Below are 12,616 nucleotides of genomic sequence, written 5' to 3' on the forward strand. Positions count from 1 at the left end.
TCCCGGCTAAATTACGCGCACAATCATATGTATGAGCTTATCAGTTTCGTCTACTATTACCTGTATGGACGTAATTCTGCTAAGTTTTCAACCTTGAATTAATTACTTTTTTGTTTTCATTGGAATTTTCGACTTTGGTGGCAGTTCGGCAACATGGCTGACCAGTATGCAATGTTTGGCTGCGCGTACCCTGCAGTTTATAACTATATACTCGYCTTKWTCTATGGTTTAKMRGSCWTGTKCKMKKGTSWSRGCAGATCGTASCGTAAAGCATTACCAAAATCACTTTTTTGTACAAATACTTACCAGTTATAAAACACAAAATATCCCCCCTAGGGGGTATGTTCTGTGTTATAAAATGTCCTAAGCAAATACGATCATTTCTCATATAGATYTCACGTAGAGGCGCCCGTTTTAAAGCCTTAACACAAGCATTTCGACGTTCACTAGAGAAAGCATTCAAATCATCTCTAAATGTCTCGCTAAAATCGGAAAAAAGAAACCGTATCTCGTTCAGCACGCATTGAGCATTAAAGGACACTGCAAAATGTGGCATTTTGAACCAATTGTATAAGTAATACAAGACTTAATACGTAGTTAAACGTAATGTTTACATATGTAAACAGGTAGTCAATCGGAAATGGGTGAAACTGGGTTATGTTTATATGAAATAACCCGCAAGCGGACGTCAGAAATGTCAATTGCCAGTTTGACATAGAAAATAAAACGTGCAGTATCGGGGCACAAATACTACAAAACAGTACTTTAATTTAGCAGTACTTATTTTTTAGGCTGATTTGCGCAGGCGTTTGTGTCAAAATAGCGCAAACTATAATACTGCATGAACGTATTGGCCTACCAATAACTCTCTAATCTCATTACGGTAATCGAGCTTCAAATACGGTATTTTCAAATGGCTTCGACGGTAATACGCGTTGGCCACCCTGATCATGTGAGCAGGCCTTAGCTACAGCGAAAAGTCCCTACCACAGATTAAAGAACCTCTGTGATCTGTGCTCCCTACTACAAAAGTCCAAAAAGTCGGACAATCCATTGACTGTTTCTGTAAATTAACTGAAACTTTTCTTGTTTATTCACTCGGGATACAATGGATCTTGCCCCAAAGTAAGCCATGTTCTTCACACGAACTCAAATTAACTAAGGACGACTGATTATTCCCCATTGTTTTCCAGTTATTGGCTGTAGCCTGAAACCGCTTGGATTGTGCTGTTGACAGTTGGATGGGTTTATAAATGTCATAAAAATCAACATGGATTTTGATTTAAGCAAAGAGAATATTCAACCCCTACGAAGGGGGCGAAATGTTCATCAACTGGAAATGGCCCTGCATGCCCAAACTAGCCCCGAGTATCAGCAACAGTTGCAGCAACAAAAGGAGTAAGCGGATCCAAAACGAGGCAATAGAGCCCCCATTCATGGTTCATTCGTTGCAGGCATTTCGAAACCTTAATAAAAGAGTATCAAGGCGATGATCCGCTGCAGAACTACTACGAGTACATCTTGTGGATTGAACAGACTTTTCCAAAAAGCGGACACGAAGGAAATTGTGTGTCATTGTTGGAACATTGCTTGGGCAAGTTTGAGGATGATCCTCGATACACTAATGATATGAGGTTTTGCAAATTGTGGGTTAAATATGTAAGTCGAATGTTTACCTGAAAATCCCCTCTGCGTGATGCTTAGTCAAGCTGTTTTACTATAGCTGAGGCTGAGGTTGAACTTGAACTGAAGCTGAACGCTTACCAAAAGTTCCAAATTCAACTCAACTAAAACTGGGGATCTCCGGAAGAATATTTTTAATTGGCGAAACCTTTATTTCAGAATGACATGTTTCCTAGCCCAGAGGAACTCTACTTAATGATGAAATCGAAAAACCTATGTACTGGCTGTGCAGAGTTCTACAAGGCATGGGCCTACTACTACGAAGCAGGCGGCGATTTCCAGAAAGCCAATAATATTTTCGAGGAAGGCAAGCGAAACTTAGCTCAACCCTACGATGAGCTGGAGCTGGCCCACAAAAACCTAATAACCTCAGCCGGTGAACATGTACGTGCAAATTGAGTGGTTTTATTGGAAGCACGCTGATTTTATCTGACCCTGCAGATGCTGTATGGGCCAAACGAGGGCCGTTTACAAGAAAAACGGCAGGCTTTAACGTCGCTTCACTTATGTTCAAGCGGAAGAGTGAACAATGTCCGCCTACCTTCAGGTTCAGCAAATGGTATCGGTACTTTGGCAGACGCTCGTAGAGATGGACCAAATGTTGCTTTGAATATCTACGAAGATCAAGCTAGTGCTTTTCCAACGGGTGAGTTGAAGACGATTTGGGTGGACAAACCCTTGTGCAATCGGGGGGTTGAAAACATGCCGATTTAGCGCCTTTTTATCATTTTTGGACATTTTTTTTCTGCTAATAGTTATCATCCTGGCCATCCAGTCTTCTTAATATCTGTCAAAATCAATGTAAAAGTCTCCACTGTTATTCCATCAGATAGTATCAACTCTTTTGCGGATTTATTAGTAAAACTCGCGTAAACCTCTGTATATTCGCTTCCTTGCTCAGAGCAATTGGAAGTAAGTGATGACTACATTCCTATTGCATCCTTTTGCCTGTTTGAAATTTTTAATGTCGCAGATTTGGCATTTTTCAATAGTAGAATTACTGTAGAATGTTGTGCTTAGGGGGTGCTGCGCCCACAAGCATTATAACGGTGGCCAAAAGGCAAGAAGGGCCGAAAGAGAACACTCTGAAGCCCGGACCATGGACGACTGTGCCCCATAAAAAGCGCGTTTTGGGAACACACCGGCCAATTGCTGCGGGATTTACAAGTGAGGCGTTTGACAATTGGAAGCCAGCAGCTTGTTGAGCCGGACCAGTTTCTTAACCCAGTTTGGTGTTTCAGTCCTCGAAGATACAAGCGAGCCTAGTGGGGGTTACTTGCCTGCCAATTTACCGCCCGTCTGTTTGGAGGACTACTCGAATTGGAACGTGGCCCTGCAAAATTTTCCAGATCCCCCAAATCCTAATGTGCTGGTTGCCTATCCGAAGCATCTAGTTTACTCGGATCCAAACATCGAGTACTCGATCGAAGAATTGAGGGCCATCAGGTGCGCACTGTTTGATTCACTGCATGAACTCGCTAGTTAATTGTTGAAATATTCGCCAGGTATAGAAGCAATGGGAACAGTACGAAAAATTTGGTGAGATGTGAGGAAATGCAGCCTATCATTGTGGTGGATGATGATGAGGATGGCTGTGTTGTGGTGGCCCAAGAAAACCAGGCTGATCAGGTAAAGTGGAATTTTGCGAGCTTTAGTTAGTCGCATTCGTTAACGAATCGCACTGGCTTCTAGGAGAATAATCGAATGGATGCTACTCCCAACTTCACGCGGTTTGAAGGGAACAGTCCTAACCAGTCATGTGGAGTCGAAGCAATGTCCACAGTAAGTCACAGCCCGTGGAAATCCTCAGCAGATCACCAAAACTTCCTACAAAACGTATTCGGCGAAAGCAACGAACATAGGCTAAAGTACGGTTTATCCGGCCAGCATATACGCAGTGCTTAACGTTAGCTGTTTCAGCGCTTTTGCTCCGTTGAAGTTCGACATACTTGAAGATCCGGAACCAGAACGGTCGCCATTCAGTATCAACGTGCCGGAGCAGCCAGCGAGAGGCTTTGCTATTTTCGATCAGAGCATGCAATCAGTTCCCCCACAAGGTATGCTCACTGTTCAAATGGAATTTAAGCATTTAGTAGAGATTCACTGTGGCCAGTTGGTCTCTTGAATGCTGAGTTGCGACCACAGAGCGCCCTTGAAGGTGATAACAGTTGCGAGTTTGTACTGGCGACTTCACATGTACCCAGAAACACCAACTTTGGGGAAATGTACCCTTTAACCCTCCCAAGGTTCCCCAACAATGTACAATTAGATCGCTTGAGACTTAAGCGAGTAAATATAATGAAAATAATCCAGCAGGCAACGCAATGAAAACGGCGTTTCGAACACTGAATGCAGACGAAGTGGAAACGGGCTCCCGTGGTGGAATGGATGGAGCAATGGCAGCACAGCCCGCTGATGACGCGAAGCCCATGCCAGTACCATTTTCCGACAGTAGCTCGTGCTCGTTAGGAGACGACTCGTACTGCTCTCCTCAGCAGTTTAGCTTTGATTTAAATGTAATGCAGGTATGTAGATTGAGTTCAGACCCTCTGAACGAGCGAGCTGGCGAGCTGTCTTCATTGCTTGATTAAACTCCATAGGTCAGTACGCCCCAAACTAAAACACTGGCGCCGAAGGAAACCCCTCAGCCCAGCACCAAAATAGATCTTTTTAAGGATAAGAGTTTAAGTACCATTATTGAAGAGAGAAGTAGTTATAGGTGCGTATAAAAACTGTTGAAAATGCGATTATTATGCTTTACGAATCATATACTTGACTAGGTCCTGTTCATCTGGCTCGAGCGGGACGGTAACTAAGTTGACGCTTCACAGCCATCATAAAAACAAAATCGGCACGATATCCGAAGAGCACAACAGCTATTGGGAGCAGAACATGAAAGCCAACGAAGAACTGCGTCGCAGCTTACTAAGTGGTAACTTCTCGGCGGAAGAGTTGTTTTTTTTAGTTTGGGTTTAGTTTACGCTCTTTGTAGGTCTAATGGAGGACGTGCTACCTGTAGTACAATTGCCAGCTGCTCCTTCGCCTATCCAATCTGCCCCAATGGCAACGGCATTTTCGCCTAAGACTCCTCAGCCCCTTGACTATGTTCCAGCAGATCCATTTAACGCAAATTTAATCTCGCATTTGTTGCAGCGAGTCTCATTTCCAGGCGGTCACGGTCACTGTTTGGAACAAATTTACGGCAATCCCAAATTGGCGGTTCGGAAGCAGCCAATGTATATAGGTGAGCCTGATTTCGTTTTTGTGTAAATAGTTCTTTCATGAGTTTTATTTAGGCAACGACAGATATATAATCGAGAAGCTCTTGGGCAAGGGCCAGTTCGGAACAGTATTTAAAGCCTGTAATTGCGGTACTAAGTGTACTGTAGCTTTAAAGTATCAAAAACCTCCCAACAAATGGGAATACTACATTTGTAAGGAATTGCAGTCTAGGCTGGCAAATCATAATTTGCGAGATAGGTTTATGGACGTTACAAAAGGATATTTTAGTAAGTACACGATCTGGTATGGATTTACTTGGAATTTGGATGTGACCATGCGGTTTTGCTTCAGGTGACCAGGCCTCGATTTTGGTGTCTCAGCTAGAGCCGCTCGGTTCGCTTTTGGCCACAGCCAATATATTGAAAACCTCCTTTAAGGTCCATAAGGAGTCCATCGCCATGTACTTCACCCTGCAGATGCTGCAAATAGTCAAGGCGATGCACGAAGTGAAAATTATTCATGCCGACATCAAGCCGGACAACTTCTTGGTTTTTCCTTTGCGCGACAATTATCTCGGTTTACGACTAATTGATTTCGGTTGCAGTATAGACATGTCATTGTTCCCAGAAGGAGCTGCTTTTACTGTCCCTATTAATACTGAAGATTTTATTTGTTGTGAGGTGAGTAAATTGTTTGTCAATCAGATTTTCGTGTTATCATTCTAATCGTTATTAGGTGCGTGATGGGCGGCCGTGGAGCTACCACACCGATCTGTTTTGTGTGGCCGCAACAGCGCACGTGCTTTTGTTACAAGAGTATATCCAGTTAAAGAAAAACCGAGATGTGTGGAGTTTGGTTATTCATTTGCCGCGTTATTTGGTTCAGGATTTATGGAATATGCTGTTCAGTAGTATGCTAAACCAACAATCAGGGCCGGCAGACATTGCCACCTTAGAACTTCTGTTTCAAGAAGAGATCGACAAGCCGAGCCGTCAGAAAGACTTGCGTATCAATCTGATTTCTCTGAGCAACATGTTGAAGAATCGATAGTTTTGATTTTTAATGGTTCTAACTCGGACATTGTTCACTTTGTTTTAGATATCTTCCCATTTAGTTTACATATATATTTAAGAATTATTATAAAACATCTGAAATATTTATTATAAATCTATCTTCAGGAAAATGAAATGATCATGTTTCATTCCAGATTGAATAAACGCGTAGGCGCAAGAATCTATATCGTTCTTTGACTTGAAACGAATATAAAACGGGTCAATGTACGTGAAGCATTAAAAAATAATAACATTGCGACCAAACGTGATCTGCAGTAATTTTTGTATATTGTATTCAATAAATTACTCACGTTGAAAGCAAAATTAGGTTTTTAAATTTGGAGCGCTAACACGATTCATTCAATTTGTCGAAAAAAGTCTCCAAAGTGGGCTGGCAAAAATCGGAAAATTGTACTGAGGAAAAATGAATCACCCTAATGCTCGGTTTATACAATTATTAGTGTTTATTGGTGTCCCAGCCAAATTTCCTGAATACTCCCTGCAAGGATTTTATGCTTTTGGGTGGCAACTTCTGGCTCATCGCCCGCTCTAGAACCAAACGAGCCTGTTCAGTATCTCCCTTTTTCACTAGTTGATCCACGTAAGTCATCCAGATGTTGATTTTTCTGGGACTCGTCAACAGGATGGTTTCGAAGATGGCGCAGCCCTGATCCGATTCCCCATATTTAAACTCCATAATTGCGAATCGGATAATAATAGTCATTTCTGGAAATACAAATTTTCAACGTTCCCTGTCTAATTTTTGCTTCAACACTTACGGGATTTTTTATCCGTTATGGATTTCAGTGCTCTGTCCTTGCAGTTTCTGCCCTCTTTGAATTGCCCGATTTGATAATAGATCCTGCCCAATTCCAGCCACATGGTCGGTTCCTGCTTGTACTTTGCTCGCACTTTACTTATTTTTCCTTCCATTTCGGTGAATTTCCCATTTTCCGCAAACATCTCAATCACCTTCAAGTAGACTTGCAGCGAGTCGTTGAACTTAAGCGCATCTTCGAGCGCTTTTTCAAACGTCTCTTCTGTACCGAACATGTTTTCTAATTTCAGAAAAACGATCCAAATCTTGAACTTTTCTTCGGTTTTAGTCATGTTGATTGTGGCCAAAGCTCTCTTTGCCACTGATCTAGCTTTGTCAATTTCTGTCGCCTGAAATAAAAGAATACAGCCCCAAACTTTTTTTTCTTGAGACGATACTAACCGCAATATGGAATGCTATATACTTGGCCCAAAGCTCTGCGGAATCTGGTTTGGATAACAGCAGCCTATCGAACTGCTCGGCACTTTCTGGAGCTTTACTTGTGTCGGCTAGTTCTTTTTCAATTTTTGCAATTCGTTCCTCTTCCGTTCTTAATAAGTCGGCTCTTTCGGCAGGCGAGAGTTTCATTTTCTTCCTTTCAGTTGGCCCCTAAAAATCATAAACATCTTCTATAAACAATATCAAACAAATTTATCAACTTATATACCTCGTCTTCGTCATCGGAGGATTCCTCAACAGGAGCCTTCGTTTTTCCAATGGTGAAAAACGAAGACACTCCTGGTAAAATTACGGGTTCGGGTTCAATTTTTTCCTCATCATCCAAGGCCTCATCAGTTGCCTCATCGCTCGACTCAACTTCCACTTCCATATTCTCACATTCTACCTCGTCTAATTGGTCTTCCATCTCGCCACCTTCACTTTCAACTAGCATTTCCTCTGGCTCAGTTTCCTCAAGTTTCTCGAGCTTGCCATTTGATTTCCTTTTGTTGGTGGTTCTGTCTAGAGTAATAAACAATTTCGTGCTGATCCCGATTAGGAACTTCTTCAGTTTCCTGAAAATCTACATTTAGAACCGGTTCTTTGTAAAATTTCTTGAAAATACGCACCCACAAACGCAGATTTTGAACTTTTTGGCCTTGTAATAAGACATGCAACCGACAAAATCGTTTTCGTGGAGCTTGACTGGCAAATACACCAACTGCTTGTTACCGTTGGGATGCCTCAGAATGGATACGATGCATTCGTCTTTAACCAGCAGCTTTTCTGCATAGCACGATGATATCGGGGCTTTTAAGCTTCCATTTTGCACTTCGCTTATTCTGCTGATAATATCAGGTCTTATGCATACGTGAAGAAAGCGTTTTTCGTAGTCGTGCCCTATAATCACCCCGACGACTGAATCGCCTTCTTTTAAGGCTTCTGCGAGAAAGATGTTATTGAAAATTTGAAAACATTGGAGGGTGCACATTTGTACTCACTAGGACACAACGAAGGAACAACAACTCCTTTTACTTTTCCATCTGATAGCGACACAACGCAGCCTCCTTGAGGGGCGATTTTTTCCACTTTACACTGCTCTTGCTGTCCTAAATTGTACTTGCAAATCTCCCATTTTAGCTTGCAACTCATCTTATGTAAAAACACTTCTTCTTGCAAGTACTGCGTAAACAAATCCAAAGGACCCTTGAAAAGGTTTTTCGTTAAAACAGCCCACTTTCTAAGCATTGGGTATACTCACTTCAACATTATTCTTGTAGACGTCTTTCAGCTTGATGGACAAGTCGATTTTTTGCTTTTGCATATCCACTTTCTGTACCTGAGCGATTACCAGTTGATGAGGAACTAATTCAGGTATGTTCTCATCAATATTCTACAAGCAAATATTTAATTAATATTGGGCGATTTTCTCTATTAATATTCGTTACTTACCACTTTTCTGATTAAAACAGGCTTTGAGATCCCTTGGACCATAAGCTGTACAAACAGTCCCTTGCTTGCCGTGCTTTGATAGGCGCATCGAACCAGTTGACCTTCTTTCAAAGCTTCTAGTTTGAGTACTTCTTTGCCTCTTGAAACATTTGCTTCTCGCCTTGAAAATAGCTGAGGTTTGGTGCCACCAATATACATCACGTCGCTAACTTGGTCACCAACACTAAAAGTGTCTAAAAGAGGATGATTGAAAGAGGAATGTTCAACTGTAAATTGAAACCTTACTTTTGATTGCCTGGCAAAGGCTTAAATTCTCGCTCAGATGGGCGTTAGGAATAAACCCCCTTTTGGTAGTGTTGTTCAATTGTATGTCGAGTCCATCGTCCTTAACTACTTTGACTATTCCTGAGTATCTCCCACCAAAGCTTGGAATGAAAGGTTTTTCTTTTTCTTTATCTTTAGGGGGGAATAAACAAAGAAATATGCAGTCTCCGACTTTTTTCCCAATGTAAACGTTCACCTAAAATGCAGCATTTTCAACACTCTCTGACCACTGTTTTATTTTGTTTAACTTACCACTTGCCCCAAGAAAAAGTACTTTGAGGGATCGGCAGCCGACCGTCCCATGCCAGGTTTACCCATCCAGCCCTTGATGTTGGCATAGAACACAATCAAAACTCCGGCCTCTGAAATTTTAGACACAACCCCCATAAATTGTTTTCCAACTTCTGCGTCCTTTTCTTGGGCCAAACATTCATCATTTTGAACGAGCATTGGTTTGATGGTAAATAACACCTTGCCATCTTCAACACTCAGCACTCTTGCATTAACTGTCTGCTTCTCCTTAAATTTACTCTTCACGTTCCTCGTAAATTCACTATTACTGATGTGCAAGTTCGGGACGAATCCTCTAACGTGTCCAGTAGTGACCACGAGGCCTTCTTCCTTAATACTGGCTATTTTCACCTGCACTACCTGTCCTGGTTTTAGGTTGGACGGGGTAAAAGTGCTCTCTTTTAACACCGCTGATTCTGGGGTGCAAATGAACATTTGCGAGAGATAGTTGAAATCCAAAATTCTGCATTTGTGTTTACTACCCGGGGAAAACTTGGCATTTATCTTGTCACTGATGTCGGCTGAATGATTGTTGACGATACTATTCAGCAGCCGTTTATGGGTGGCAAAGCCTTTCAAATTCTGGGGCAACATGAATATGAAGCCATTGGCACTTTTGCCGATAACCTGCCAAACACAACTTTAGTTGTTACATTACTCATTTTAAATAGACGAGATATTGATTACCTGCGCTGTTACAATATCTCCAATTTTTAAAGTGGGTTTTTCTGCCCTTTCCGGAACCCGCAGCGATAGATGTGTGATTTTTGTGGTTGGCTCCACAAACAAGATGTAAGCAGAAAGCACTTTCGCTTCCTTGTAATCAGTCGGCCTTTTCAAAGGAGTGGTCAAGTGATTTTCGTTTATGTATCCAATGAAGTGATCACCAAACTTGCCTTGAAGCCCTTGCGCCAAAATCTACAGTATCATTAGTTACCACCAAGACTTAATTCGCGTATGAAAGCCATTATTTACCTTTTCTACTACGAAATTCACTTTGGTTCCTGGTAGCGCACTGTCCAAATTTTGGATATCTCCTGTTAGAGCGCTAACATGTTCCAATTTGGCACTAAGTCTTAAAATGGAAGCGGTCGCTGTCGAGTCCACTTTGTGAGTTACACACCACAAAGGTTTTCCGATTTCTGAAAAACAATCCAATAAATTCTCGGCTTAGTGAACTAAATCAATGACTTACCGTAATTGGGCTCGTCGTCGATGTTTTTAAACGGCACAAAAGCCCTGCAGTGCTTAACGCCGAGAGTCATTTCATAACCATGATCTGACTGCGACTGGACACAAGCCCAAACCAGCATGCCCTTCGCGAACGAGCTGTGATTTTGATCCGCGTAAATTTCTCTGGGATTGATGCTGGCTTCCACATGAGTTCCGCTATCGCGGGTTTCCACAGCCATTATCTTAATGGGCAAGAAATCGCCCACAGAGAACAACTCGCTGGGATCGACAGGCTAAAATGATGAATCAACGAATATGTAGCAGACAACTGGCATCGTTAGAGAAAAACTTACATTTGGATCATTGTTTTCCAGCTGCTGATTGAGATGTTTGGTAAATGGGTCTGAGATCTCTGTAATGGGCACTGTAGCGAAACACAATCCTGGCAATTCAACCTCCAAAGCGAAATTATAAATGTTTCTGATGCATCCTAGTATAACCATTCCTGTTTGAATTTGCTGAAAAATGGGCTTAGGTTATCACAGATTGGGCTTTTGCGGTCTTTTCTAGAAATTCGTGCCCAACAACCTCACCAGTTAGTCTTTCGGGTTGATCGAAGAAAGATCAATACTTACATTATATGTTAAAGAGCCTCTGACATGCAGGGCTGCTTCAAAAACATCATCCGAAGGCGTCGGTTTCTTCTTGGATGTCTTGGACTTTTTGGGCTTGGAGGAATTTCCAAGACTGAACAACTAGAACCATTCATGGATTAATTACATTGGGACTAATGAAAATGAGGTGAAGCTTACGTTGGCATTCTCTGGCGGCGGTCTTTTAGCGGCTAGTTTCCCCCCTCTGGGAAAGTTTTCTTCCTCTACCATGTTTTTCACTGAATTTTTTAAACGGTTTATGAATCTTCCACACCGATTTTAGTTTACACATTAATCCAATCCATGTGCAGATTTCAGGTTAGAATGTGAGCTGAAATTTGTCGGGGTTGCTACCAAAACATAGAAAGTTCAGAAGTTGAACAGTTTGGCAAGGTCGCTCTGAGGCCATTCAATGCGCAAACCTATTCGAGAGATTATAATCGAAATGAGTATTTGCATCAAAAAATTGCTAAAGCCATAAAATGATGTATGGGAGGAGATATTTTTGCTTAATACCACAAACACATAGTGAACCAATGAATAGGCGCATCACGAATACAGTTGCGGCAAGTCAAGTTTCACTTTAATTGGCTTATTCAGTTTGATCAGTCGAGCAATCACTAAATACATAATACCTTAATTGCAACTCCTTATTACATAAAGCTGAAATTTAGAGCTTAAATGTGTAAAATTTGGCGTTTTGTATTAAAGAGCGCGAGACATTCAAACTTGAAGTTCATCCAAAGCTACTCAACTCCAAATGCGCTTCATGCAAAATGCACATCCGAAAAGTTGCCCATTCTTCACGTTACTTCCATCACCATTAACCATTATTGTGGAATTATCGGAGTGTGAAGCGTCTCAAGCTTTTCTACTCATGCTTTCTGGTTAGTTTTCAGTGTTTCTCTGCATGCTAGTACAGGGTGTATGGTTTAGTGCGTGTGATTTTTCGTATACGGACATTGTCGAATATTTTTTGTTCTTCAAAGGAAGACGAACAGACAATATACTATCAGGTACGCAAAAAATGCAGATCTGCTCACCGATGGCATTAAAGTGGAAAGTCTGTGCTTCCTGCTGAGTTTTGGCAACAACTAATTTTTTTGCGTTTGCAATTTTATTTAAAAAAAAGATGCACTTACCATTTAACTGTCCATTTTTGTATACATAAAAAACATTAAAGCCTGTGTCCCATGCATCCGTTTATAGGATGGTACAAAAGTGTTTCTATTGGTTGGAGATCTGTCAATTCGTACGTTCGTATGGCTTCATACTTCAATGTCCAAATAACTCGGCTCTGACAGCAGACGTCACATAGTTCACAATTTAACAAATCGCGTTTTTTCTATGAAAACCCACTGCTGCCCGAAAAAATGTCATGAAAAGATAAAAAAAACCTTCCGTTTTGAGAAAATCCACAACTGTACATTAAAAAATAAAAAAATCCGGTATATTTATGAATTTTTGGAGCGATTCACGCATCTTGAAACCGTTGACTGATTGATGACACC

General features: G+C 41.5%; 2 protein-coding genes across 3 annotated transcripts; one reads left to right on the plus strand and one right to left on the minus strand.

Annotated features, from left to right (window-relative positions):
• The first annotated feature begins 731 nt into the window (after positions 1 to 731).
• LOC109538669 (mitotic checkpoint serine/threonine-protein kinase BUB1 beta) lies at positions 732 to 6,142 on the plus strand. 2 transcript variants are annotated; one of them, XM_019906024.2, is made up of 17 exons: positions 732 to 1,125; positions 1,194 to 1,398; positions 1,455 to 1,659; positions 1,843 to 2,067; positions 2,125 to 2,329; positions 2,704 to 2,850; positions 2,925 to 3,129; positions 3,189 to 3,312; positions 3,376 to 3,551; positions 3,604 to 3,740; positions 3,997 to 4,208; positions 4,284 to 4,402; positions 4,464 to 4,615; positions 4,676 to 4,927; positions 4,980 to 5,192; positions 5,257 to 5,585; positions 5,641 to 6,142. In XM_019906024.2, exons 2-17 carry the CDS (start codon positions 1,271 to 1,273, stop codon positions 5,953 to 5,955), a joined length of 3,144 nt encoding a protein of 1,047 aa, XP_019761583.2. In that variant the 5' UTR covers positions 732 to 1,125; positions 1,194 to 1,270; the 3' UTR covers positions 5,956 to 6,142. The 2 variants fall into 2 exon arrangements, with proteins under 2 accessions (XP_019761583.2, XP_019761584.2); XM_019906025.2 differs by having other exon boundaries at positions 733 to 1,125; positions 4,000 to 4,208.
• Positions 6,143 to 6,397: 255 nt separating this feature from the next.
• LOC109538668 (protein RRP5 homolog) lies at positions 6,398 to 12,492 on the minus strand. Its single transcript, XM_019906023.2, has 17 exons — positions 12,248 to 12,492; positions 11,265 to 11,527; positions 11,088 to 11,207; positions 10,806 to 10,970; positions 10,475 to 10,745; positions 10,255 to 10,421; positions 9,967 to 10,197; positions 9,241 to 9,906; positions 8,950 to 9,184; positions 8,665 to 8,897; positions 8,474 to 8,605; positions 8,214 to 8,418; positions 7,842 to 8,154; positions 7,442 to 7,787; positions 7,177 to 7,383; positions 6,737 to 7,124; positions 6,398 to 6,683 (listed from the first exon to the last, which is right to left on the minus strand). The coding sequence occupies exons 2-17, from the start codon at positions 11,334 to 11,336 to the stop codon at positions 6,415 to 6,417; spliced, it is 4,020 nt and encodes a 1,339-aa protein (XP_019761582.2). The 5' UTR covers positions 11,337 to 11,527; positions 12,248 to 12,492; the 3' UTR covers positions 6,398 to 6,414.
• Between the last annotated feature and the right edge of the window lie 124 nt (positions 12,493 to 12,616).

This window comes from Dendroctonus ponderosae, unplaced genomic scaffold (genome assembly GCF_020466585.1).
Source record: "Dendroctonus ponderosae isolate FM_Combo_2020 unplaced genomic scaffold, Dpon_F_20191213v2 Dpon_F_20191213_3, whole genome shotgun sequence".
Lineage (NCBI taxonomy): Eukaryota > Metazoa > Arthropoda > Insecta > Coleoptera > Curculionidae > Dendroctonus > Dendroctonus ponderosae.